Source organism: Impatiens glandulifera, chromosome 4, assembly GCF_907164915.1.
Source record: "Impatiens glandulifera chromosome 4, dImpGla2.1, whole genome shotgun sequence".
Lineage (NCBI taxonomy): Eukaryota > Viridiplantae > Streptophyta > Magnoliopsida > Ericales > Balsaminaceae > Impatiens > Impatiens glandulifera.
Window position 1 is genome coordinate 59148253 of NC_061865.1, and position 23716 is coordinate 59171968.

The window sequence follows — 23716 nt, forward strand, 5'->3', positions numbered from 1 at the left end:
AAGTAGAAACGGTTGAGTATTGTTGATTTTCAAAACAACACTTAATGTATTCTTCCTTCTTTAAAGAGAATATAAAATAAAATAAGTCCAATTAAATAGATTAATTTGTTTGAGTATCTTTACTCTATATTCATTTTTTATATATATATATTTTTCCAAAATAATTTGCATACATAAATAAATAAAACTTTATATTCTTATTTAAGTTAAGTCTTATCAATAGATTTTTTTTATTTAAAAAAATGTATAAAATTATCCTGAGTTAAAGAGCAATCTAACATATTGTAGGAATGATATGAATATTGATTTTATTATAACTCACTTCTTAAAAATAAAAATAAAATATTGAATTGATACAAACATCTCTAACACCTTCTTATATTTTTTATAAAAAAAAAATTTAAAGAATATTAATATATAATAATAAAATAAAATAAAAATTAAAATAGAGAATATTTTAATATTTTGAATAATGAATTAAATGACGTAAGGATGAGAGATTTCTATGATGTTTTTAAGTTATATGTTATTAAAATAAATTAAACATTTATTTTTTTATAAAACTTGTGGGCTTAATAAACAACTAAACCCTATACCAATCAATTGGGCCCAAAAATATCATTTGCAAGTTGAAGGAATCTCATGAAATAACTTCATGAGAGATAAATTGCTATGAGAAATTGAAATGATATTCAAACATTGATATTATATATTTAGGAGGGATATTCTTTTCAAATTGACATAAATTGTTATATATATTATATATATATGACCCCTTTTTCAAATCAAAATCAATATTTAAAAAAAAAACTTGAAGTGCACATATGATGATTAAAACAATACATTACAACCTTATTTGCTCATTTACATGTATAAAATAGGGGTTTAGTAACACTGTCTTCATTGCAACATGAATCTTTTTCAAAACTACATTTCCAATAGGCCTCGGTTCCTTCTCGATTGAGCAATCAAACAGCAACCGGGCTAGAAACACAATCCTTCTGATGTTTGATCATCTATATCCAAAAACAACAACAACAACCGCATTAAGTAAAATTGAATTCCGGTTTCAAATGATTTTCTTTACACTTACATTTGATACTTTGATCCATTGATCCAGAGTCTTCATGGCTGATCCCGATCTTAATGTGTCTTGAGCCATGGAGACTCCTTCACCCAAAGAACTCGCTCTTCCACTGACCAAAAGCGCTGCTCCAGCATTAAGCGCCTGAAAAAACATTGTAATTCTCGTTACTTGCATCAGACATGTCTCAAAGAAAGTATATGACTGACAACTCTCACCAGGGCATCAGCAATATGGCCAGGTTCTCCTGACAGGACACGGATCATCGCTTCAGCATTGTACTTTGGATCTCCTCCTCGTAAATCAGCTAGTGTACATCGAGGAATCCCAAATTCAACTGAAACATAAAAAACAAACTTTTATAGATAATGAATTGACATCAATCTGGTGTTTTCAATTTGAATTAATCAAATAGTTGCTACCCATATTTTTGTTCTTTGTGCTTCTTAATTGAATAAATGATTTCTCAAGGAGAAATGCAATGGATACTAACCTGGATCAAACAAAAACTTCTCTATTTTGTTGGGGGTAACGTCCAGGACTAGTCCAGGCCCTGCACAGATGAATCAAAATATGGATGATCAAAGAACACCCCATTTGGAAATACTTCTAGTTTATGATTTTGTATCCAGAAAGAGGTCTAGATAAGAAACAATACATATTGTTTGTTAACTAAGATTTAACAAGTCTTACCGAGTGGACTCATCTCATCCAGGCCTTCTGAATGAACAACCAAAGCCCTTTTCATCCCAAATCTTTGAAGTGCTTTAGCCATTTTATGGACCTATGATCATTAAATGCATTGACCAATAAATAGTTCAGTCCTCTAATCTAGATTCATAAAAACAACAATGAACAGGAAAAAAAATTCAATGTGAAACAATGTTTTGATCTTTTTCTGCATATGTTTTGTTAAATTAGCTGAAGTGAATTATTTACCAGGTCTTCTGTATAGACACCAACAACAGCATATGGAACCCGAGCAGGATTTAACATAGGTCCCAAAATGTTGAACACGGTTTTCACTTTCAGTTTCTTCCTCACAGGACTAACAATCTTCATTGCTGGATGATAAATTGGAGACATCATAAACCCTATTCCAGTTTCCTTAATGCACCTTTTTACTCCCTGAATTGATTCCACCAGCAATTGAATCAACACCATAGAAGTTACCAATGTAATCATCACAAACAGAAACAAAAGCAACTTGACCATTCATCTATTTATCTCATTCACAATTACCCAGTTCAGTTCATGTTACTGAATATTCAATACAAAATGAGAAAATGAGAAATCAACGAATTGAGTAAATGGAAAACCTCGGGATCTAGATCAATTACAACTCCTAAAGCTTCCAATACATCAGCACTTCCACAGGCGGATGAGCTCGAGCGATTTCCTTGCTGCAGGGTAGAACTCGAAACATAAGACAGACAAAGTAAAACATCATTAAAGATGGCAAACAAACCTTAGCAACTTTAGCACCACAAGCAGCAGTGAGTATCGAAGCCCCTGTCGAAATGTTCACTGTGTTTGCTCCATCACCTCCTGTTCCTACTATATCAACAACTCCATATTCATCCAATCCTTCAACCTTTCTACAGTGATTGATCATTGCCCTTGCTAATCCCACCACCTATAAAATTAATTGAAGTTTGACTAATTATCTAAAGCAATCAAATCAAAGATAATTAATGCAGATGAAAAATTATTACTTCTTCATATGTCTCCCCTTTGGACCTCAACAGAACAAGAAAGGCACTAATCAATGTCTCATTAGCTTCATTCAATAGAAATTCAAGAGACGCTTCAGCCTCTGATTCTGACAAATCCACTCTATCAATCAAAGATTCTATCAACTAAAACAAAAAACACAAAACAAGAATTAACTGAACATAATCGTTGATTAGCGAACGAATTCAGTCAAACAAAAAGGAAATCAATCGACGACAGACCTGACCGAATGAGGCGGCGGATGTAGAAGAAACTGGGTTTTTCGAGTCAATTGATGTAGCCTTGACCAAGGTCGTAAATTTCCTCTGAGAATTTGAAACTGGACTGAAGAACAAACAATGCCGGAGCTCTGAATTCGTACGGCGACTAATACATGCAGAAGAAGAAGAAGATAAGGAGGCAATGCGAGTGGAGATGATATCATACTGAAGCGACATCATTTTTGTTTGTTTTTGAAGCAGGAAATGAGAAAAGACAGTCGATTTCGTAATGGGTATTAGTTATGAGAACTGAAACTGATGATAGATATGAAGATATATACAGAGCCGCAGAGATTGAATAAGGAGATAGTCAATGATTTAAGAGAGAGAAAGAGATCTTCTTTAAAATTTTCACAGTAATTTCTTAGTAAACCCTAATTAATTTTTAATTGTGAGCTCGTTTGATTGATTTAAACCCGTTATTATATGTAATAAATTGTTACGGTAATTTTAAATTATTGTGTATAAATAAGATTAAACACGTTTCATGAATCTAATTAAATTGATAAATAAATTGAATGTTAATGAATAAACTAGTCTTATCTATGTGTCATAGAGCACTTAAAATACTTTTATTCTTATCCTAAAACTAGAAAGTATAAATAGTTTAAAAAAATTATAATAACAAAATATATTTATTTATTAAAAAATATGATAGTAGGGTAGTAACCAATTGGGGGTAAGGAGAGTAATACTTATTAAGCTTTTGTTACATTAAAAATTAAATTAATCAAGATATTTAATATTTTAATTGATTAATTAAATTACTAAAAAATATAAATAAAATATTATTTAATGTTTGATGTTAAGAAAAGGTTAAGATTGCATCAATCAATAAATTCAGTGAATCTGATCACTATAAAGTTTTTTAATATATTTCCTATCTATCGGGTAAACAAAAGCTATAACTTATATATAAATTAATTTCATAAAATTAATTATTATTTTTTTAATAAAGAAGAATTAGAATTACCTCACTGATATATTTATAGTGATCGAAACTAGTTGAGATTTAAGTAAGTTTTGTATATGACATTTAGAGAGAAATAAAGTAACAATCGTTAAGGATTTTGATAAGGTTGAAATTTTTATGATAAAATATTTAAAATTAAAAAATATTTTAATATTTTAGTTATAAATTAAGTGATATAATATATAAGAATGAGAGTAAAATAATATTGATTAGTATGTGTTATTTAAATAAAATCAATCAAGTCCTAAGTAAATGTCATTATGGGTAAGTTTGATTATGTTTATATTCAAATTATTCATTACGTTTGATAATATTTAATTTATACTCAATGATAATATTTAATTTATACTCAACTGATTCGTTCCAATTTTTTTATGGAGGAGTGATGTATAGAGAAAATTGCGTTTAAATATAAAATGAGTATGATTATGATTTTTTACGTTAAATTATTTAACAAAATAATTGTAGCAAATTATTACAAAGAATCAAAATTATATAAAGAGTGATAATATACAAAATTAAAGATTTTTTTTTAAAGAAAGGTATTGTTGGAATTTTAAACTAATCTATATATATATAATGCTTAATTTTGAAAGTGTCCGGATTGTCGGGTCGAGAGTTGTGGTTAATTTGAATATATATGTGAGAATAAATAGATACTTGGGTCGGATTATGGGTTGACTCGCCTACAAACTTAAAACGGTTAAAAATAAAATTAAAAATGATATAGGTATGTTTCAAACTCGCAACCTAACAAAACAAGTATAACACTTTAACCAACTAAGCTAATAACACTTTATATTTTTAATTCAACACCAAATTTGATGAACACGGAATGTTGTAACAATATATTTTTATCCGTGTGCATAGCACGGGGATCTTCCTAGTTCTATTAGTTAAATGAAAATGACAATTTGGATAAATAAATGAAATGTAATTTAATCCAAAAAATATATAAATTTATACCAAATTCAAATGTGAATTTTCGGTGAAATTTAATGTCAATGGATAATGGATAAGATCGAATGTCAAGAGTCTTGAAATGTGAAGAGTATAGGAATGACAGTTGTTGGATGAATTACCGACAGTTGTATTAATAAATGAATTTATTGTGACAGTTTAATTTCCAACTATAATCTTCACATGTTGGAACTTTTAATATAGTTTATATCTCTTTTTCACTATTTCGGAGTCTTTAGAATTTGAAAGGTTTTCGTTCTATAATCTCTCTAGAGTTTGAAAGGTTTTTTTTTTGTTTTATTAAGTGTTTTTTGAGTTCTTCACTCAAGTGAGTGTTCTTCGAGTTTTTCATTCAATTGAGTGTCTTTCGAGTTTTTGACTCGTCATATTTTCGTTGAAACTCGGTGATCGATTCAGGTACTTTGTCAAGTTCGTTGCGTAGTGATTCTAGTGCTAAATCACTACTAGATTCATTGTACCTTGAGAGATAGTCATCTGCGATAAGCTTCAGCACAAAGAGAGACAGTAAAACTGTTTTAAGGAAAATGTGTTAAGCACGTCTCAAACCAACATTTTATTCGAGTGATTTCGTTCTTTGTAATATTATATTTATTTAATCTTTGTAACATCGTTTTATAATATATTTTCTGTTATTTCAAGACTAGATATCTAACCGGTATCATGATACACAATTAAGATATTGTAATCGACTTTATTTATATATTTTGTATTTTGATAAAAAAAAAAATGAGATATATAATATTAAAGGATAAAATTATAAAAAAAAATAGCACAATTTTGTTTTACAAATTTATTAGTGTTTCATATATATTTTTGTTAATGTTAATCGAATTTAAGACTGATTTTTAATACAATTTTTTGTTAAGATATACAATTACAACACAAATATTATAAATGAAATATTGAAACTAAATAAAAGATGACAAATAAAAAGTAAGACCTACCATCAACCAAATTAATCTATGCATAAAAACAAAAAACAAAAAAGGAAAAAGAGGGAGGCTATACATACTAGAGGAATTTGAAGAAAGAGAATTATTTTTTTTTTTTTTGCAAAAAGACTAAATTACCCTTTTAACAACTTTTCTCTTATTTCTCTCTTCTTCTATTCTACTTTCTTCTTCTCACTCAGGGCAACTGGGCATCTCTGCTATCCTCGCCTCGACGACACGTCTCTGCTATTGCCGGACATCTGCTTCCCCGTCTACTATCCCTCTTACGACTGTAGCATCTACGCCGAACTGTAGCCCCCGACTCCACCAAGTTAGATCTTCAACAAACGCCGATGGGTAAGTTTTATATTGATTGGTTATAGCTGAAACCAGTTCTTATGCATCTTGCGTCTGCGTATATTACATTTTGCGTATGCGCGAATGCATTTTGCGCATTTTGTGTTTGCGAAGATGAATTTTGGGTAAAATGCATTTGCGCAGACGCATAATGAAGTTACTTGTGTTTTCATTAGTCTAACATAATATATATATATATTTTTTTTATAGGTGGCACCAACGTATAAGTGTATATATATATAAACAATAATCCAAAGTAATGCCGTGTAAGATTGTTTAATTATTAAAGTTAAGAAAATGTAAGTACTCTCATGCACTTTACTTTAAATTTGATCATTCCTAATAATTTTTTAAATTAAAGTGTACAGAGTTTTGATTTTTATTAGAATAATTATTAAAATGGGATAAACATATTCGAATTGCTCTCTTTGTTGGTTTGTGATGAGTTTTTCTCAACTTGACTGGAGATAATATTTATGTGTCATGTCTCAACTATTAAAACAAAATATCATTTGAATTTATATTGAAAATGTTATCAAGATGTATACTTATATTTCATATATATTTTTTTAATAGTGAAATAAATATATTATTAATCAAGACAAATATTTAATTAATATATTAGATTATTTATATTATAAATTATTTTAATTAAAATTAATTTTGTATACAGATAATTATTTTTTATTGAATATAATATAAATGTTGTTTCATGAATATTAATAAAACTAAAAAAAAAAGTTAAGTTAGGGATTCACCAATAAGTCAAAATTTGTCTTCTTTATATGGTCCCAAAAAATCAGAGATATTAGGTAAGTATTTTGGCGTTTCTTTAGAGTTCACCAATTTTGAAATGAATAATTTTTATTATTTAATTCAAAGTTTTTATTAATCATATTTTCCCTCATTTAACTTGGTCGTTTCATTCTTTATTTATAGTTCTATAAATGGATACAACTCTCAATTTAATAATTTTATATATACCTGAGAGACGGACCTACAAAAGGGTTAGGATAAGTTTAAAAATGATCTCAAAATTTTATTTTGTCCGGTAGAGAGGTGACATAACTTATAATTTTATATTATTTTTAATGTTATTTATTAATTACTTCTCTAATTAAAAATAAAAGACAAAATTCATATTGATTCATCTGTTTAACCATAATTTTTTCTTTGCTTTTTTTGAAAATATTTTTAAAGCACACAAAAACTCTATTTTTTGATATTATATTTATCCTTAATTAGATTTCATATACATTGAACACTTGAAGATATCTCCCCTCATCTGGTAAGAGATTATTGATGTTTTCCTTAATTTGTATTTTATATATTATATTTGTTATTAATGTTATTATTTTATATTATAACTTTTTTCTTAGATGAAAGTGTTTTGTTTTTTGGTGAATCTATTTATTTTAGATATAATATTATTGAGATTCACAATTTTTTTGAATGACTATCTATATTATTATATAGTTAAGATGATTCGTATGAGTTTTGATCATAAAAGAAAATTTATATATTTCAGAATTAGATATTTGAACTTAATCATCATGTGTTCTTTAAATATATAGGTTATTAGTTATGATAAATTATTAGTCTGATTATATGTTAATAAAATCATGTATATATCAAAATAAAATTGATTAAAATTGTCACAGACTCATATATAGTCAGTATATAGTATCAAATGAATTAATTGGATGTGTTAGTATAACCAAATCAATTATGTGGCTGCCAATAATGCTAGACTAAATTTGGTTATTCTATTACAAATTATAATCGATTTATTAAGTACAACTTCAATATAGAAATATGTCTAATTCAATCAATATTAATTTCAGTACTGGTCACTATTATGGGATCTTCCATCCTTTTTTTTTAAATTTATTAAAAAAAAATAAAAAAATCTATAGTTAGGTACATTGGAATTATCGTTTTTGTATATTTTTATTCTTTGTCCCGGTTCTCTTTAAATTTTTTTAAAAATTCATTCAAATTCAATTTTTCAATCCATCACTTATCAACATCATATCACTCATTTCATTAACCAAAATACTAAAATACCCTCTATTTTAAATTATTATTTTTTATTTTATTCATATATCAATACCCTTTAAATTTTTTAACCAAAAATAATCATCACCTCCTCAAAATCATCACTAATTATTACTTTTTTTTCTCTTTAAGTTTTTTTAAAAACTCCAATCCGAACAAGACATTTTTATCTTTTTTTAGTGTTTTGTTTAAACTATTTTTTTTTTATAATAAACTCGATTAAGAAATGGTTATATTGTATGGTTATACCAACAATTGCATAATCAAATAATTTAATAGATAAAAATATTATTTAAGAGATCAAATATCTCTTACTTTATTTTCACTAAAAACAATTTAAATTGAAGAGAACAATAATATATTAATTCGTGATAACTTCGTACAAATAAACTATAATCATACATCATTTCATCTCATCTCTCATCAATTATATCACTTAATTCATTAATCAAAATACTAAAATATTCTTTATTTAAAAAATAAAATTTATTTTATTATTAATTATATATTAATACATTTTAATTTTTTTAACAAAAATAAGCACACTTCAAAATTAACTACACTCAACATTTTTTAAATAAATTAAGTTTATTACACCGATCTCAACTAAAAATACAAATCTCACTTTAATATAAATAAAATGATGTCTTTGTTGAAAAAAAGAAAAAAGTTTGGAACTTCTTCTCAATAGTAATCAAAATATGACAAGTTCACTATTTCTTGATTTTATTTTTATTTATTGTGGACCTATATATATATATATATATATATATATATATATATATATATATATATATATATATATATATATATATATATGTACGAACATTGACTTTTGTAAAATAATAATTTCATATATTAACTTATTTGATATTTTCCAGGCCAATATATATGACTATGGTTGGTAATGAAAATGTCAAGATTAAAATGTGATTATGAGATGGATGGTGTCTTATATATAACTTGTTTGATGTTGGGTTATTTGTTTTTTTTAATATTATTTGATAAAAAAAAAAATTATGTTATTTGAGTTATTTGGTTAAATTATTTTAATATATTTTTGTATTTAAATTTTATAAATAAAAATAAAAATGATTTATTTGATTAATTGAATGATTGAATTGTTAAAAATATGAATATTAAAGTTATTTTTAATGAAGATAATTCCAAAACAATTCTAAGATGTAGTTTGATTTTTATTTTATTATTTAAAAAAATATTATCATATTATAAGCTATAACCATCTAATTATTTTATTTATCAATTAAAATACTAAAATATTTATAATTTATTAAATTTTAAATTTAAATATAAAAGATTGGTAACTCATCCTAAATAATCTGATTTTATCAAATAATTTTTTTCTTTCAAATATCTAATAATATTCCTAAAACCCAAGATAAAAAAAATTAATAATATAAAATGAAGGATTAATAATATAAAGTAAGAATTTGACTACAACATTTGATTTGATAGGATTTAAAACATTTTTCTACACTGACATATGGTTACATAAAACACTATCCGTTATAACTATCTAATTATTTTGTTTATCAATTAAAATACTAAAATATTTATAATATATTAAATTTTAATTTTAAATATAAAAGATTGATAACTCATCCTAAATAATCTGATTTTATCAAATAATTTTTTTCTTTCAAATATTTAATAATATTCTTAAAACCCAAGATAAAAGAAAATCATAATATAAAATGAAGGATAAATAATATAAAGTAATAATTTGGCTACAACATTTTTCTAAACTGACATTATTATTACATCATTATTACATCGTTACCGTTACCGACAATATTTATAACATAAATTTGAATTTATCATTACTTACCAATTAAGGTAGAAGATTCAAAATTTTATTTTTATTAATTACTTCTCTAATTAAAAAAAAGGCAAATTTCATATTGATTAATTCGTTTAATCATAATTTTTTTTTATTTCTTTTAAACTCATCTCAAATATTTTTCAAGCACACACAAAAACTTTAATTTTTGTTAAGTTTATGATATTATATTTTTATCCTTAATTTTTCATTTAACATGTGAATATATCTCCCCTAATTGGTAAGAGATTATTGATCTTTTCTTTAATTTGTATTTTATAAGTATATTTTTTTTTTTTTTTATATTTATTATTAATGTTATTCTTTTATATTATAACTTCTTTCTTATTCGAAAGTGATTTTTTTGTTGAATGTATTTATTTTAGACAAAATATTATTGAGATTCACAATTCTTTTGAATGTATATATATTGTTTTGAGATTAAAATGTTAGATTTACAATAATTCAGATGAGTTGTTGATCGGGACTAGATAAAAGAAAATCTAAATATTTCAGAATTAGATATTTAAACTTAATCACGTGTTATGTAAATATAGGTTATTATTTATGATAAATTGTTAGTCTGACTATATGTTAATAAAATCATGAAAATAAAAGTTTTATAACAAAATAAAATTGATTAAAATAGTCATATATAGACACATAATCAGTATATAGTATCAAATGAATTAATTGGATGTGTTAGTATAACCAAATCCAATGTGTGGCTGCCAATAATGTTAGGTTACGACTAAATTTGGTTAAACTATTACAAATTATAATCGATTTATTAAGAGTCACAACTTTAATAAAGAAATATGCCTAATTCAATCAATATTAATTTTAGTATTGGTCACTATTATGGCCCTATGGGATCTTCAGTCCTTTTTTTTTATTTATTCAAAAAAAAAAAAAGTCTATATTAGGCACAATGGAATCATTGTTAATAAATGGAAAATATATTTTTTATGATTTGTTTATTTTATTTTTCTCAAGATAAGAAGTTAACAATTTACCTCAGAAGGATTAATTTATAATATTTGAGATTATGATTTTGTATATTATTGTTCTAGTGTCATTTAGTGTTTTGTTTAAACTATTTTTTTTAATAATAAACTTGATTACGAAATGGTTATATTATACGATTATACCAACAATTGAATAATCAAATAATCTAATTGATAAAAATATAATTTAAGAGTTTTTTTTTTGGAAAAAATTATTTAAAAGTTTTTTTTCCACTAAGAACAACTTAAATTGAAGAGAGTAATAATGTGTTAATTTGTGATAACTTCATACAAATCTAATTTTTTCGGTTGAGTTTTTAATTTTATTTAACTATAATCATACATTATTTCATCTAATCTTTTATTAATCACATCACTCAATTTATTAATCAAAATATTAAAATATTATCTATTTAAAAAACTAAAGTTAATTTTAACATTATATATTAAAACATTTTAATTTTTTTTTAAACAAAAACATGTCCAAATCAAAATTAACAACACTCAACATTTTTTTAACAAACCAAATTTATCATAATAAATTTATACCGATCTCAACTTAGAGCTGGTTAGGTAATGGGTTAAAAAAAAAAAAATTAAGAGAGAAAAAAAAATTGAATGATAAGTGATGATTTTGAAAAGGTAATAATTATTTTTGGTAAAAATATTTAAAGAGTATTAATATATATAAATAAATAAAAATTAAAATAAATGGTATTTTAGTATTTTGGGTAATGAATTGAACGATATAATTGATAAGAGATGAGTATAATAATGTTTGATTTACATGGGGTTATTTAAAAAATTCATACCGAAACAATTTAAAAAAACAAATCTCTTAAATATAAAAAATGATCATGTCTTTGTTGCTTAAAAAAAAAAGTAAGAGCTTCTTCTCAATAGTAATTAAAATATGACAAGTTCACTATTTCCTCTATTTTTTTTGTTTTTTTGTTAAATAGGTATTAATATTTAATAGGCTCTTTATTATTGTGGACCTAAGTAGATATTTATATAGTGGTGTACGAACATTGACTTTTTTGAAACAATAATTTCATTTATTATGACTCATTTGATATTTTCCAGGCCAATATATATGACTATGGTTGGTAATAGCTGGTTTGATGTTGGGTTATTTATTTGTTTTTAAATATTATTTGATAAAAAAAATATTATTTGAGTTATTTGGTTAAATTATTTAAATATATTTTTTTGTATATAAATAAAAATAAAATATTTTAGTTGATTAATTGGGTGACTAAATTGTTAAAAAAAATGTGAATACATTTAATTTTTATTTTATTATTTAAAAAATTTATTATATTATTATTATTTTAACCATCAAATTATTTTATTTATCAATTAAAATATTTATAATTTATTTTAATTAAAGTTTAGCAAAAATTTGGTATCATCGTGTCAAAAATGATGCGACAACATTTGATAGGTTTCAAGTACACTTACGCATTGTCACATTATTATCGATAACATTCATGACACTAAATTTATGTTCTCCCTTGTCCACAAAGAAATGAATATAGAAATGAATATAGAAGATTCAAGCAAACCAGTGACAAAGTTTCTTACTAAAATTTGTGCACATAAAAAAAATAAATCAAGAGCTTGTTTGTTTATATAATTCAATAAATATTAATTTATATTCTCTTTTATTAATTAAATCACAAATTAATTCATTAATTAAAATATTAAAATATTTTTATTAAAATAATATTTATTTTATTATTATATTAATATTCTTTAAATCTTTTTATAAAAAAAAATACTCCTTAATATTAAGACCCCTCAACATTTTTTAAATAAACAAGATTTAAACTCTCGATTATTGTGGAATGTCTCACCTTATTTGTGGGTTTATTAAAAAAAAGGTGGGTAGAAGGTGATTTTGAGAAGTATTTTTTTTATATAAATGATTTAAAAGAGTATTAATATATAGTAATAAAATATTTAAAAATAAAATAGAGGGTATTTATAATTGAAGGAAAAGTGAGTGAAAAGGTTTTATTTATGGTTAATTTTTTTTTAAAAAAAACTACAATTGAACCATGCCTATATGTATATTTTTAGGTTGAAAATATGTAATTGGTATGTTATCAGAATAATTTGATCATACAATGATTCATATTTCTATAGTTGTAAGTGGAATCGTGAATAAATTTTATAATTAAAAAATCATTTGACACTAAATCCAATATTCAAGTGAACCCAAAAAACTCAAATTTTCATATTAAAATCAAATTTGAGAAATTGTTTTTATTTTTTATGGAATAAATGGCCATGGTCATTATAATTATACCAATGATTGGTATTATTAAGGGATTTAATACTGTCTTTTTTTTAAATGTAATACTAGACCCCCTTCCTTTATTTTTGGCAGTACTCATTAAATATATTAGGAAAACTCCTTGATCTTAACAAAAGTGTTCATATTTAACTATAAACTATGAAAATATTCAATATTGACACTGAATTAAAATAAATGTTGTAATAATTCCATATGATTCATGATGGAGGTGTTATGTAATAACTTAAACTATTTAAAAAAAACACACATTTTATTAATACACTAAATCACAACAAAATAGATATAACAATTAAAACTTACAAAAAAAAAATTATTTTGTTTAAGTTATGATATGATTTGTCATAAATTATCTTGAATCATATTATAAAAAACGCTATAAAAAAAGTTTTCTGAAAGAATTTGAGCAACCATTCACCTTCTATTAGAATCACATGATCTTATGGGTCAATTTGAAAAACACTTCAATTTCCTTGTGTTGTATGATGATGATGTATTAAATATTAACAACAATTGTACTATATACTATTAATTGTAGCAAAAAATCTACAACACTTTATCTTCTTTATGGAAGAAATTAACCATAATTCTTAGCCCATAAAAATTGTATCAATCTCCAATTCTAGCTCTTCATGCACATGTAGGAATCGGGAAACCATTTCGAGAGTAAGACGTACTTTAGCTTCATGATCAAAATGAAAACTCCGTAGCATGGAATGTGCATCAAAGCCACCAAAAAATACCTAATTATGAATCGACAACACAACATATGAATATGTGTATTCCGAATTTTGATAGTCATGAGGTATGAATAATGAATTACTTACCATAAGGGAGCAAATGTAGATGATAAGTCAAGAAATGGATATGGCCACCTGCAATTCAAGAGGTTCAATTCATGGTAAGTAAAGAAACCATTTTTTGTTTTTATTAGGGTTTATGTTTCATTGTCGGGTAATCTTACCATAGCGGGATGCAAACATGAGCTATCCATTGAAATATCACGTAAATCACAGTCCAAATAACAAAGTAAGATATTCGAAACCAAGGAAATCTCTGTAATAGTATAAGGATAGCGTTAGAGGAATGTAAAAGCATAGATAGTTAAGTTGAATTTTTCGATGAAAAGACTAACTAAACCGCCTACACTTATAATCGAGACAACATAGTACATGTTTGTTGTTGCATTTGTTTTCTTTGCACTTAAATTATTTCAAATAAAACATATTAATAACTTACCAATGAATTGAGAGCTGTATCACCAAGCAAAAAAATGGCATTAATGGTGTGCATATTTATGATGAACTGCATTACAAACAAACAAATTTAATGTTGTTAATATTACTAAGTCTATATTTCCCTTCTAAATTATTCGAAAAAATAAGAGAAGGAAATTTGTTTATCAAGAGACTTACGAAGTTAAGATTACAATCTTTGATCTCCAAGAATGGGACGATAATCAACCAAAAGACGCAATCAGTAAGAATCACAGCACCTGCATTCATCTGTTCGAACGTTAAAACGAGTTATGACTTTGAATGGTCATATTAGCCACCATAAAAATAAACTCGGGTAAAATAAAAGAGTTTACCTGAAAAATTATTTGGAACAGATAAGCCCAAAAACCAGCAATAATTTGTCGACGATTTTCGGGTGCTTCTTTTGCGCCATTAGACAACATTGTACTCGTTCCGATCTCAGCGTCGGTTACTTGATTACTCATAGTGTTGCCTCCAACTCTCTTGAGAAATTGGTAACAACCATACATAGAGAGCACTGATCCAAGCTGACAAATTATTGCAATTCATTCTTGGTAAAAAAACAAATTTAAGTAAGAAAAAGAAAGTGTTCGAGTAAATAAGTAACTTACCCCAAAGTAAATGGTGATTAATGCAAAACTCCATCTATAAATAAATAAATAAATAAAAGTTATACTTCAGCATTCATATAAATTTAAGATAATATATGTTAACTTTCTTTTTTAATAGAAGTCTATTTCATTCTATTTTAACTTGTTTAACCAACATTGACAAACACAAAGTGAAAAAATGCAAATAAATTTTAAACTAATTTTTTTTTTCTTTAAAAAAATGAATAAAAATCTAATAAAACCCAAAATCAATCCGGTCTATAATGATTGCAAAGATATTTAGATCTAAAACTGAAAAATGTATTATTACTAAAAGTTAAATAATAAGCAAATTAATAAACATAAATAAAAATGTGTTATTATTATATATGAAATGATTAGATAATTGACTTGTTTATAATAATTTAATTATTGCAATAATAATTTCAATTTCGTAATGATATATAATTATCATTGTAATGATATTGTTTCTTTTTCTCTATTTAATAAAAAAGTGAACTTACTGAGTATAATAGTAGAAAATATCGCCGCCGTCAACGGCAACGTTCAAAACCAGAACGCTGAGAATCACGACGAACGCTAAAACGCGAAATGCAAGAAGCCAAACCGGATGAATCCCTTTTAAGCATGGCCGCCAAACTTCATCTTCATACAATATTCCTGCATCTTCTTCTTCATCTTCATCTTCTTCCTCTGGAACTGGAACTGTATTATTTTCAAAATGGACTCTGTTTTTCCCTTTATGTGGACCTTCGTATTTTGAAATGAGAAAAAATGAGAAAACTAGAGGAATGATTAACCATATTGCACAAACCAGAACTCTCCAATTGATCCAATAGCTTGATGAAGATGTGTTTTTTGTCATTACTGGTTCCCAAGTTGATCCTTTTAAGAAACCCATTATTGTTGTTTGAAGGTTTTCAAATGGGTATTCTGGATTTGGATTTGGATTTAGAAATGTACCCAATTGAAGAACATAGGGAGAATGGGGAAATGGGGGATTATTTGAAAATGTAAATGGGGAATGGCATAAGGAAAAGGAGGGTGAGTTCACAAATCAACAGAGGGTACTAATAAAGTAGATGCTTTGATTCTTTTGCAGATAAAAACTGAGTCAGATTAGGGTAAAAAGGGAAGAGGGTCGTGCTTTGAATGCAAGTTTCTCTTTTACTTTATATATATATTTTCTCTTATCCCAATGAGATCTTGTTGTTTGGAACATTGGACCAGACCATCAGTCTTGTTAAGGCTTGTGTATGAATTTTTGTGTATGCAAATTTTTGTGATAAATATGTTTGTGTCTTTTTTTAGTCATTCAATGTTTAGAAAAAGAAAGAAGAGAATAAAGCTGAGCAGCAACAGCTGGTGAAAGTGGGAAAAATATGTGATGTGTAAGCATCTCTTCCCATTTGCTATAGTGATGAAGAGATTCCATGATTTATCTTTAACCCATTCATCAAATAATCAAAATCTAGTGTCCCATCTTACAATATTTTAGCCATTCATCACCCACACATACAAAAATGGGTTGGTTTAACAAAATTATGAAATGTAATTAAAAAAAGAGAATTATGAAAAGTTATTAGTAACAATATGCAACAATATGCATTAAGAGTTCGTTTAATTTTTTTTTTTTTTGGATTTTATCTAGTTTTTTTTTTTATAAATTCTCTATATCACATCATTATCATTCTAATTATACATTTTATCATCTAAAATACATTTATTTTATCTTAAAAAAAAATTTAATACAAAAGGACATTATAATAATTTAACAAATAAAAAAAACCCCCAATAACCTACTTTCTTATTAAACAAAATTTCAAAAATACCTAAAAAAAATAAAATAAATAAAATAAAATTGTGACAAGCCCAAGTGGAAAAGATTCTTAGCCAAGTGGTTGAACCCATAACTAATGTAGATAAATTGTGAATTCAGATCTTTTTCTACCTTATAATATAATCAACATGACTTAATATAGATTAGGAGCTTGTTTGATCATGAGGTTTTCTTGATTTTATCTAGATTTTTGGATAAAATCATTATTTGATTTAATTTTTTAAAATCTAATGATTGTAGGCGTTTTTTATGATTCAAAATTCCTTTCAACATTTTATTTTCAAAATAGGGCAGTTCGTGCTATCCAAAATTAGTCGACCTCATGCCTTACCTTCCTCACGTGCTCTCACTGTATGAGACAATGATTTTTTATGGTAAGTTTGACCCATGCACTATTTTAAGAAAGAAAACATTTTGGGTGTCGTTTATGTTATGTTAGAAAACCCATTAACTTACATTTCACTCGAATCTAAAAAAATAGACGAAAAATAACACTCTTGGGAGTCATCTCGTCTCAAATGAGATGAGAAACCAAAAATAGAGTTCTCTAGCATTAACCTTTTAAAATAGGTCTATACAAGTTTTAAATCAATTCATTCGCGGATAAATTGATCTAATTGACTTTAGAGTCGACACTTTAGTTTACTTATCAAAATACTAAAGAAAGAAAATTAAAGTATCCGCTTTAAGAGTTCGGTGCTTGGTTACGTATGAGAAATGACCATCAACGCTATGTCCCACAAGCCTATCATAAACAGACAGTTTTTACTCTTAAACAGTTGGTTGCTTGATGTTTAAAGGATTATTACACTTGCGTTTTGAGTTCGGAATACTTTTTTCTCTTGTGGATATCGAAAAGGGCTAGCCCTATTAGTTTCCTAGAACAAATCTAGGAGTCCATTAGTTGTAGATAAGTTAAAATAAAAGAGTTCGGAATGCTTTTCCTAATCAAGAAATGAGAGTATAATCCATAAGTGAAAAATTCTATGTTTGTTTAATATTAGATCTGATTGCATATCTTGTAGAAATTGTTTCGAGAAACACCTTGAAGCTTTCTTTAGAATTTTCGAGATTACAGAACTCATGTGTTTAAGACACTACTAAAACGAGTATCATTCTGAAAATGTTTCCAATTTTTTAAAAATTTCTTGAGCTGGTCAATATTAGGAGCACACTCAAATCGAGTTTGTAAATTTTGGAGTTATAAAACTCTTATTATAATACTACAAAAGATATACATTTTTTCATAAGCATTCCAAAAATTCCAAAATCTTTTGTGCTAGTCAGAATATTTTCAAAAACTTACCGAATTAATTTTGTGATTCTTAGAGTAGTTAAATTCAAGATATTAGATTACACAGTTAAAGAATTTTTCAAATAAATATTGAAAATTATGAATTTTTTTATTATGATTAAAAATAATATTCTTGTACATCATATTTTTTTCCAGATTTTTCTAAGATGAAATAAATATTTAAATCTATTGGAGAAGGTTTGTTTGTAAGAAAAAAAAGCACAAAGAAAATTTATTTTTTTTGAAATTAGAAGCTTATGTCCAAAATTGAACTCAAACGAAGTTCAAAGGTTGAATTGATGAATTCTGGAAGTTCATGAGTCAAAATATTTCTGAATTATTAAAAATATTTCGGAAGTGAAACTTGGGGTTGAAATCAGACGAAACAAATTCTAGAAGTTCCTTTGAGGAAAGGCAGAAAGCTCAAGAGCTAAATTATTTTAAAATAAGTTAGAAATCAAAATAATAAAGTTAAAATCAGCAGTCTAAAGAATCAGAGGATCAAACTGCATGAGGGACAAGACTTCAGGTGTGTTAGTAATATTTTAAAAACCGTTTTCGTCCTTTAGTGCAGTGGCACGACCGTAATAATTCTAGAAAACACCGAAGTACGTGAGTGCAGTTATTTTTTTTCTTAAATATTATTTGATAAAAAAAAGTTAATTATTTGATTAAATTATTCTAATATTTTTTATATTTAAAATTTAATTTTATAAATCAAAATAAAAATATTTTACTTCATTAATTAAGTGATTAAAGGATTATTTTTGTATAAAAAAAATTATGAATACCATTTATTTTCAAATCCAATAACATTTCATCATCAAACAAACTCTAAGCTCTAAGATGTTCGTTTGATTTTTATTTTATTATTATTTTTTTTAATATTATTATTATTTTAACTATCAAATCATTTAATTAATTAATTAGAATACTAAAATATTTATAATTTAATTATATTAAATTTAAAATTTAAATATAATAATGTATAATTCATTATAAATAATCTACCTGTTTAATCAAATAATTTTTTAATTTCTTATTAGAACATACACATAAAAAAATAACAGTTTTGTTCGTATTTTTAATACAATCATAATTAAATATTAATTTTTTTTCTCATTAATCAAGTTATTCAATTTATCAATTAAAATAACTTTTAATCTTTTAAAAATATATATTTTATCATTATATATTAATATCATTTAAATATTTTATCAAAAAATATTCTTATCTTAAAATTAAGACCACTTAACATTTTTTTAAATAAACAAGGTTTATTATAATAAACCTACACCGAATAAATTTCAAGTAAATTATCCATGAAAATCGAAATAAATGATATTATCTAGATGAGTGAGTATATACATTTTTTTTTTCTTTCTAAATTTAGGTTTTTTTTTAAGTCATGATATCCGGCATTTAAGATATCCTGACTTTATTTTAAAGTTTTTTATAGTATTAAAATTATAAAATATTAGCACAATCTAGTTCTTTAACAGATTTATTAGCAAGTCTTAAACTATATGTTTAAACTTGTAAATATTTATTTTAAGAAAAAAAAATCTGAAATTAGTTTGGGTTTTATTAAGCGGTTTTCACTTAGTGGCCCTACAATGGCTTAGCTATGTCATATCTCATATAAAACGTTATAGTGATAATTGAATTTAAAACTTGTTTTCCTAAACAAAAATACAATTATAACCTAAATATTTTAAATGAAATATTGAAACTTGATAAAAGATTACAAAATAATCAACCAAATCTCATCCAAAAAAGGTGTACAACACTTACATTGTATAGAACATGTGACACAAAGGACCTGAATTGATCTGAATAATATTTAATTTAGCATTGATCATGTTTTAAATTAGAGTATATCCTAATAATTTTTCAAATTAAAGTGTATATATAGAGTTCTTTGATTTTTATTAGAATAATTATTATACACAAGAATGAAAATTTAATTTACTATGGTTTGATCATAATTGATTGAAGATGATATTTGGGTACATTGTCTCAAATACTAAAAATACAAAACAAAATATTATTTGAACTTATATTGACAATGTGATCAATATGTATATTTATATTTCATATAGATATTAAACAACAACTAAATTAAGATAACTAGATTCAAGGGATATATATAATTTTAATAATAATTTTTATTATAATATAATTGAGGTATCTTTGTATAATGATGACCATGTACTACATATTAATAATATTGTATTATTAATGTTATTAAATCTTCTTTATGGCATAATCCTTATAACCATAAATATTGTATAAATCTCCAATTCTAGCTCTTCATGCACGTGTAGGAATCATGGACCATTTCGAGAGCAAGACATATTTTAGCTTCATAATCAAAACGAAAACCCCATAACATGGAATGTGCATCAAAGCCACCAAAAAATACCTAATTATGAATCGATAAACAATAAGATGAAATGTGTATTCCGAATTTTGATAGTAATGAGGAATGAATAATGAATTAGTTACCATAAGGGAGCAAATGTAGATGATAAGTCAAGAAATGGATATGGCCACCTGCAATTCAAGAGGTTCATGGTAAGTAATGAAACCATTTTTTTTTATTAGGGTTTATGTTATATTGTCGGATAATCTTACCATAGCGGGATGCAAATATGAGCTATCCATTGAAATATCACGTAAATCACTGTCCAAATAATAAAGTAGGATAATCGAAACCACGGAAATCTCTGTAATAGTAATATACGCTTAGATTAGTATAAAAGCATAATTTTTTTTTTTGTAACCTGACTGTTTAAATGATAAAACAATATTGACATTTATTATTACAATAGTGGTAAAGTATTATTATTTATCAAAAAGTTTAAATGTTGACACTCACCTATTTCTTGTTTTATTTTATTATGTTTGTATGACTAATTATTCCTTTTTACTAATAGTTGAACTTTTTTTTATAAATAAATAGATGTTTTATTTAAAATTTTAGCAATTAAAAAAAATTACTGTTATTTATTAAAATTATATTTAAAAGAATGTTCAGATATTGATTTTTTATGTTTTAGTTTATTGTAATATATATTTTTTTGTTGTTAATTAATTTTCAATTATTAAAATTAACCGAACTGTAATCGACTGAACCGAATCGACGTTCAACTTTCGATCGACGAGAGAAAATTTGAATCAACAACACAAAAATCAATTGAACCGAATTATTTACACTTCTGAATGAGACAACATAGTCCATGTTAATTTGTTGTTGCATTTGTTTTCTTTGCACTTATTACAAATAAATATATTAACAACTTACCAAAGAATTGAGAGCTGTATCACCAAGCAAAAAAATGGCATTAATGGTGTGCATATTTATGATGAACTGCATTACCAAAAAAAATGTTGTTACTATTCAATATTTTCCCTTCAAATTATTCCGGAAAATAAGAGAAGTGACGAAATTTGTTTATTAAGAGACTTACGAAGTTAAGATTGTGATTTTTGATCTTTAAGAATGGAACGATAATCAACCAAAACATGCCATCAGTCAGAATCGTTGCACCTAGATTCATCTATATATTTGAATGTTTAAAACGGATACTTTGGAGTGTCATTCTAGCCAGAAAAAATCCGGTACAAAAAGTTTTACCTGAAATATTATTTGGAAGAGATAGGCCCAAAAACCAGCATTAATTTGTTGACGATTTTCGCGTGCTTCTTTTGCGCCATTAGACAACATTGTACTCGTTCCAATTTCAGCGTCGGTTACTTGATTATTCAAAGTATTGTCTTCAACTCTATTGAGAAATTGGTAACAACCATACATAGAGAGCACTGATCCAAGCTGCCAAAATATTGCAATTCATTCTTGGTAAAAAATAAATAAATTTAAGTGTAATTAACCCGCGGGGATTAGTCGCACTCCATAGGAGTAGCGGAACCCAGCGTTCTCAAAAAAAAAAAAAAAAAAAATTTAAGTGTAAAAAAAAATGTGTTCAAGTAAATAAGTAACTTACCCCAAAGTAAATAGTGATTAATGCAAAACTCCATCTATAAAAAAAAATAAATCAAAGTTATACTTCAGCATTCAAATAAATTTAAGAAAATATATGTTAATTGTTTTTAATAATAGATCATTTCATTCTATATTAACATGTTTTAATAAAAGTACATTAATGACCATAAATCAAAATGTGTTATTATATATCAAATAATTTGTTTATTGTAATTGCAATAATAATTTCAATTTCATAATGATATTTATAATTATTGAACTTACTGAGTGTAATAATAGAAAATGTTGATGCCATCAACTGCGACATTCAATACAAGAACGCTGAGAATTACGACGAACGCTAAAACGCGAAACACCAGAAGCCAACCTGGATGAATCCCTCTTAAACATGGTCGCCAAACTTCATCTTCATACAAAATTCCTTCAACTTCTTGTTCTTGTTCTTCAAATCTGACTCTGTTTTTTCCTTTTGGCCAGCCTTCATATTTTGAAATGAGAAAAAATGAGAAAACTAGAGAAATGATTAACCATATAGAACAAACCATGACTCTCCAATTGAACCAATAGCTTAATGAAGATGTGTTTCTTGTCATTACTGGTTCCCAAGTTGATGATCCTTTCAAGAAACTCATTGGGTATTTTGGATCTCAAAAATTGGAGAAAACCCAATTGAAATTATTTGAAAATGTAATGTAAAAGGGGGTTATTAATAAAGTAAGTATATAGGCAGAAGAAGAAGATGATTTGATTCTTTTGTAGATAAAAACTGAGTCAGAAAGGGGTCAAGTTTCTCTTTTTCTTTATATGTATTATGTATATATATATATTTTTTTTCTATTATCCCAATGAGATCTTGTTGTTTGGAACATTGGACCAGACTTGCAGTCTTGTGTATGAATTTTTGTGTATGCAAATTTTTGTGATATGTTCTTTTTTAGTCATTCTATATTTAGAAAAAGAAACAAGAGAATAAAGCAGCAATGTGAAAGAGGGAAAAAGATGTGATGTGTAAGCAGGGATTCCAATTCTAATGTCCCTCATTATCTTGGTATTATTTTACCCAATTCATACAAACAAATGGGTTGAACAAAATTATGAGAAATAATATGTAATTATATGGTACTTAAAAAGGGAATTATAAAAAGTTATTATACTAATTA

The 23716-nt window shown here is 25.5% G+C and overlaps 4 protein-coding genes across 4 annotated transcripts; all 4 read right to left on the reverse strand.

The window, feature by feature from the left end:
- Window positions 1-802: 802 nt before the first annotated feature.
- On the reverse strand, window positions 803-3382 carry LOC124934351 (anthranilate phosphoribosyltransferase, chloroplastic). Its single transcript, XM_047474874.1, has 10 exons — window positions 3040-3382; window positions 2800-2943; window positions 2553-2720; window positions 2404-2487; window positions 2024-2212; window positions 1778-1868; window positions 1578-1637; window positions 1303-1421; window positions 1094-1228; window positions 803-1016 (listed from the first exon to the last, which is right to left on the reverse strand). Exons 1-10 carry the CDS (start codon window positions 3256-3258, stop codon window positions 969-971), a joined length of 1257 nt encoding a protein of 418 aa, XP_047330830.1. The 5' UTR covers window positions 3259-3382; the 3' UTR covers window positions 803-968.
- Window positions 3383-13991: 10609 nt separating this feature from the next.
- Window positions 13992-16472, reverse strand: LOC124936660. Its single transcript, XM_047477177.1, has 8 exons — window positions 15920-16472; window positions 15417-15450; window positions 15138-15332; window positions 14962-15051; window positions 14786-14851; window positions 14511-14602; window positions 14374-14421; window positions 13992-14289 (listed from the first exon to the last, which is right to left on the reverse strand). The coding sequence occupies exons 1-8, from the start codon at window positions 16315-16317 to the stop codon at window positions 14169-14171; spliced, it is 1044 nt and encodes a 347-aa protein (XP_047333133.1). The 5' UTR covers window positions 16318-16472; the 3' UTR covers window positions 13992-14168.
- A 4391-nt stretch (window positions 16473-20863) lies between these two features.
- On the reverse strand, window positions 20864-22577 carry LOC124935563. Its single transcript, XM_047475990.1, has 6 exons — window positions 22558-22577; window positions 22024-22385; window positions 21858-21923; window positions 21188-21279; window positions 21059-21106; window positions 20864-20975 (listed from the first exon to the last, which is right to left on the reverse strand). Exons 2-6 carry the CDS (start codon window positions 22111-22113, stop codon window positions 20864-20866), a joined length of 408 nt encoding a protein of 135 aa, XP_047331946.1. The 5' UTR covers window positions 22114-22385; window positions 22558-22577.
- A 239-nt stretch (window positions 22578-22816) lies between these two features.
- LOC124935564 lies at window positions 22817-23188 on the reverse strand. The gene has a single exon (XM_047475991.1). It carries the CDS (start codon window positions 23186-23188, stop codon window positions 22817-22819), a length of 372 nt encoding a protein of 123 aa, XP_047331947.1.
- Window positions 23189-23716: the final 528 nt, after the last annotated feature.

Excerpts from the sequence above, each read along its gene's own strand:
- LOC124934351 (XM_047474874.1), bottom strand. The coding sequence starts at position 3,258 with ATGATGTCGCTTCAGTATGATATCATCTCCACTCGCATTGCCTCCTTA. Across the intron at positions 2,721-2,799 it reads AAGGGGAGACATATGAAGAA|GTGGTGGGATTAGCAAGGGC; the intron begins GTAATAATTTTT and ends TTAATTTTATAG. Across the intron at positions 1,869-2,023 it reads GTGTCTATACAGAAGACCTG|GTCCATAAAATGGCTAAAGC; the intron begins GTAAATAATTCA and ends TAATGATCATAG.
- LOC124936660 (XM_047477177.1), bottom strand. The coding sequence starts at position 16,317 with ATGGGTTTCTTAAAAGGATCAACTTGGGAACCAGTAATGACAAAAAAC. Across the intron at positions 14,852-14,961 it reads AAGATTGTAATCTTAACTTC|TTCATCATAAATATGCACAC; the intron begins GTAAGTCTCTTG and ends TTTGTAATGCAG. Across the intron at positions 14,290-14,373 it reads TCTACATTTGCTCCCTTATG|GTATTTTTTGGTGGCTTTGA; the intron begins GTAAGTAATTCA and ends ATTCATAATTAG.
- LOC124935563 (XM_047475990.1), bottom strand. The coding sequence starts at position 22,113 with ATGAATCTAGGTGCAACGATTCTGACTGATGGCATGTTTTGGTTGATT. Across the intron at positions 21,280-21,857 it reads ATACAGCTCTCAATTCTTTG|AGATTTCCGTGGTTTCGATT; the intron begins GTAAGTTGTTAA and ends TTACTATTACAG. Across the intron at positions 20,976-21,058 it reads TCTACATTTGCTCCCTTATG|GTATTTTTTGGTGGCTTTGA; the intron begins GTAACTAATTCA and ends ATTCATAATTAG.
- LOC124935564 (XM_047475991.1), bottom strand. The coding sequence starts at position 23,188 with ATGAGTTTCTTGAAAGGATCATCAACTTGGGAACCAGTAATGACAAGA.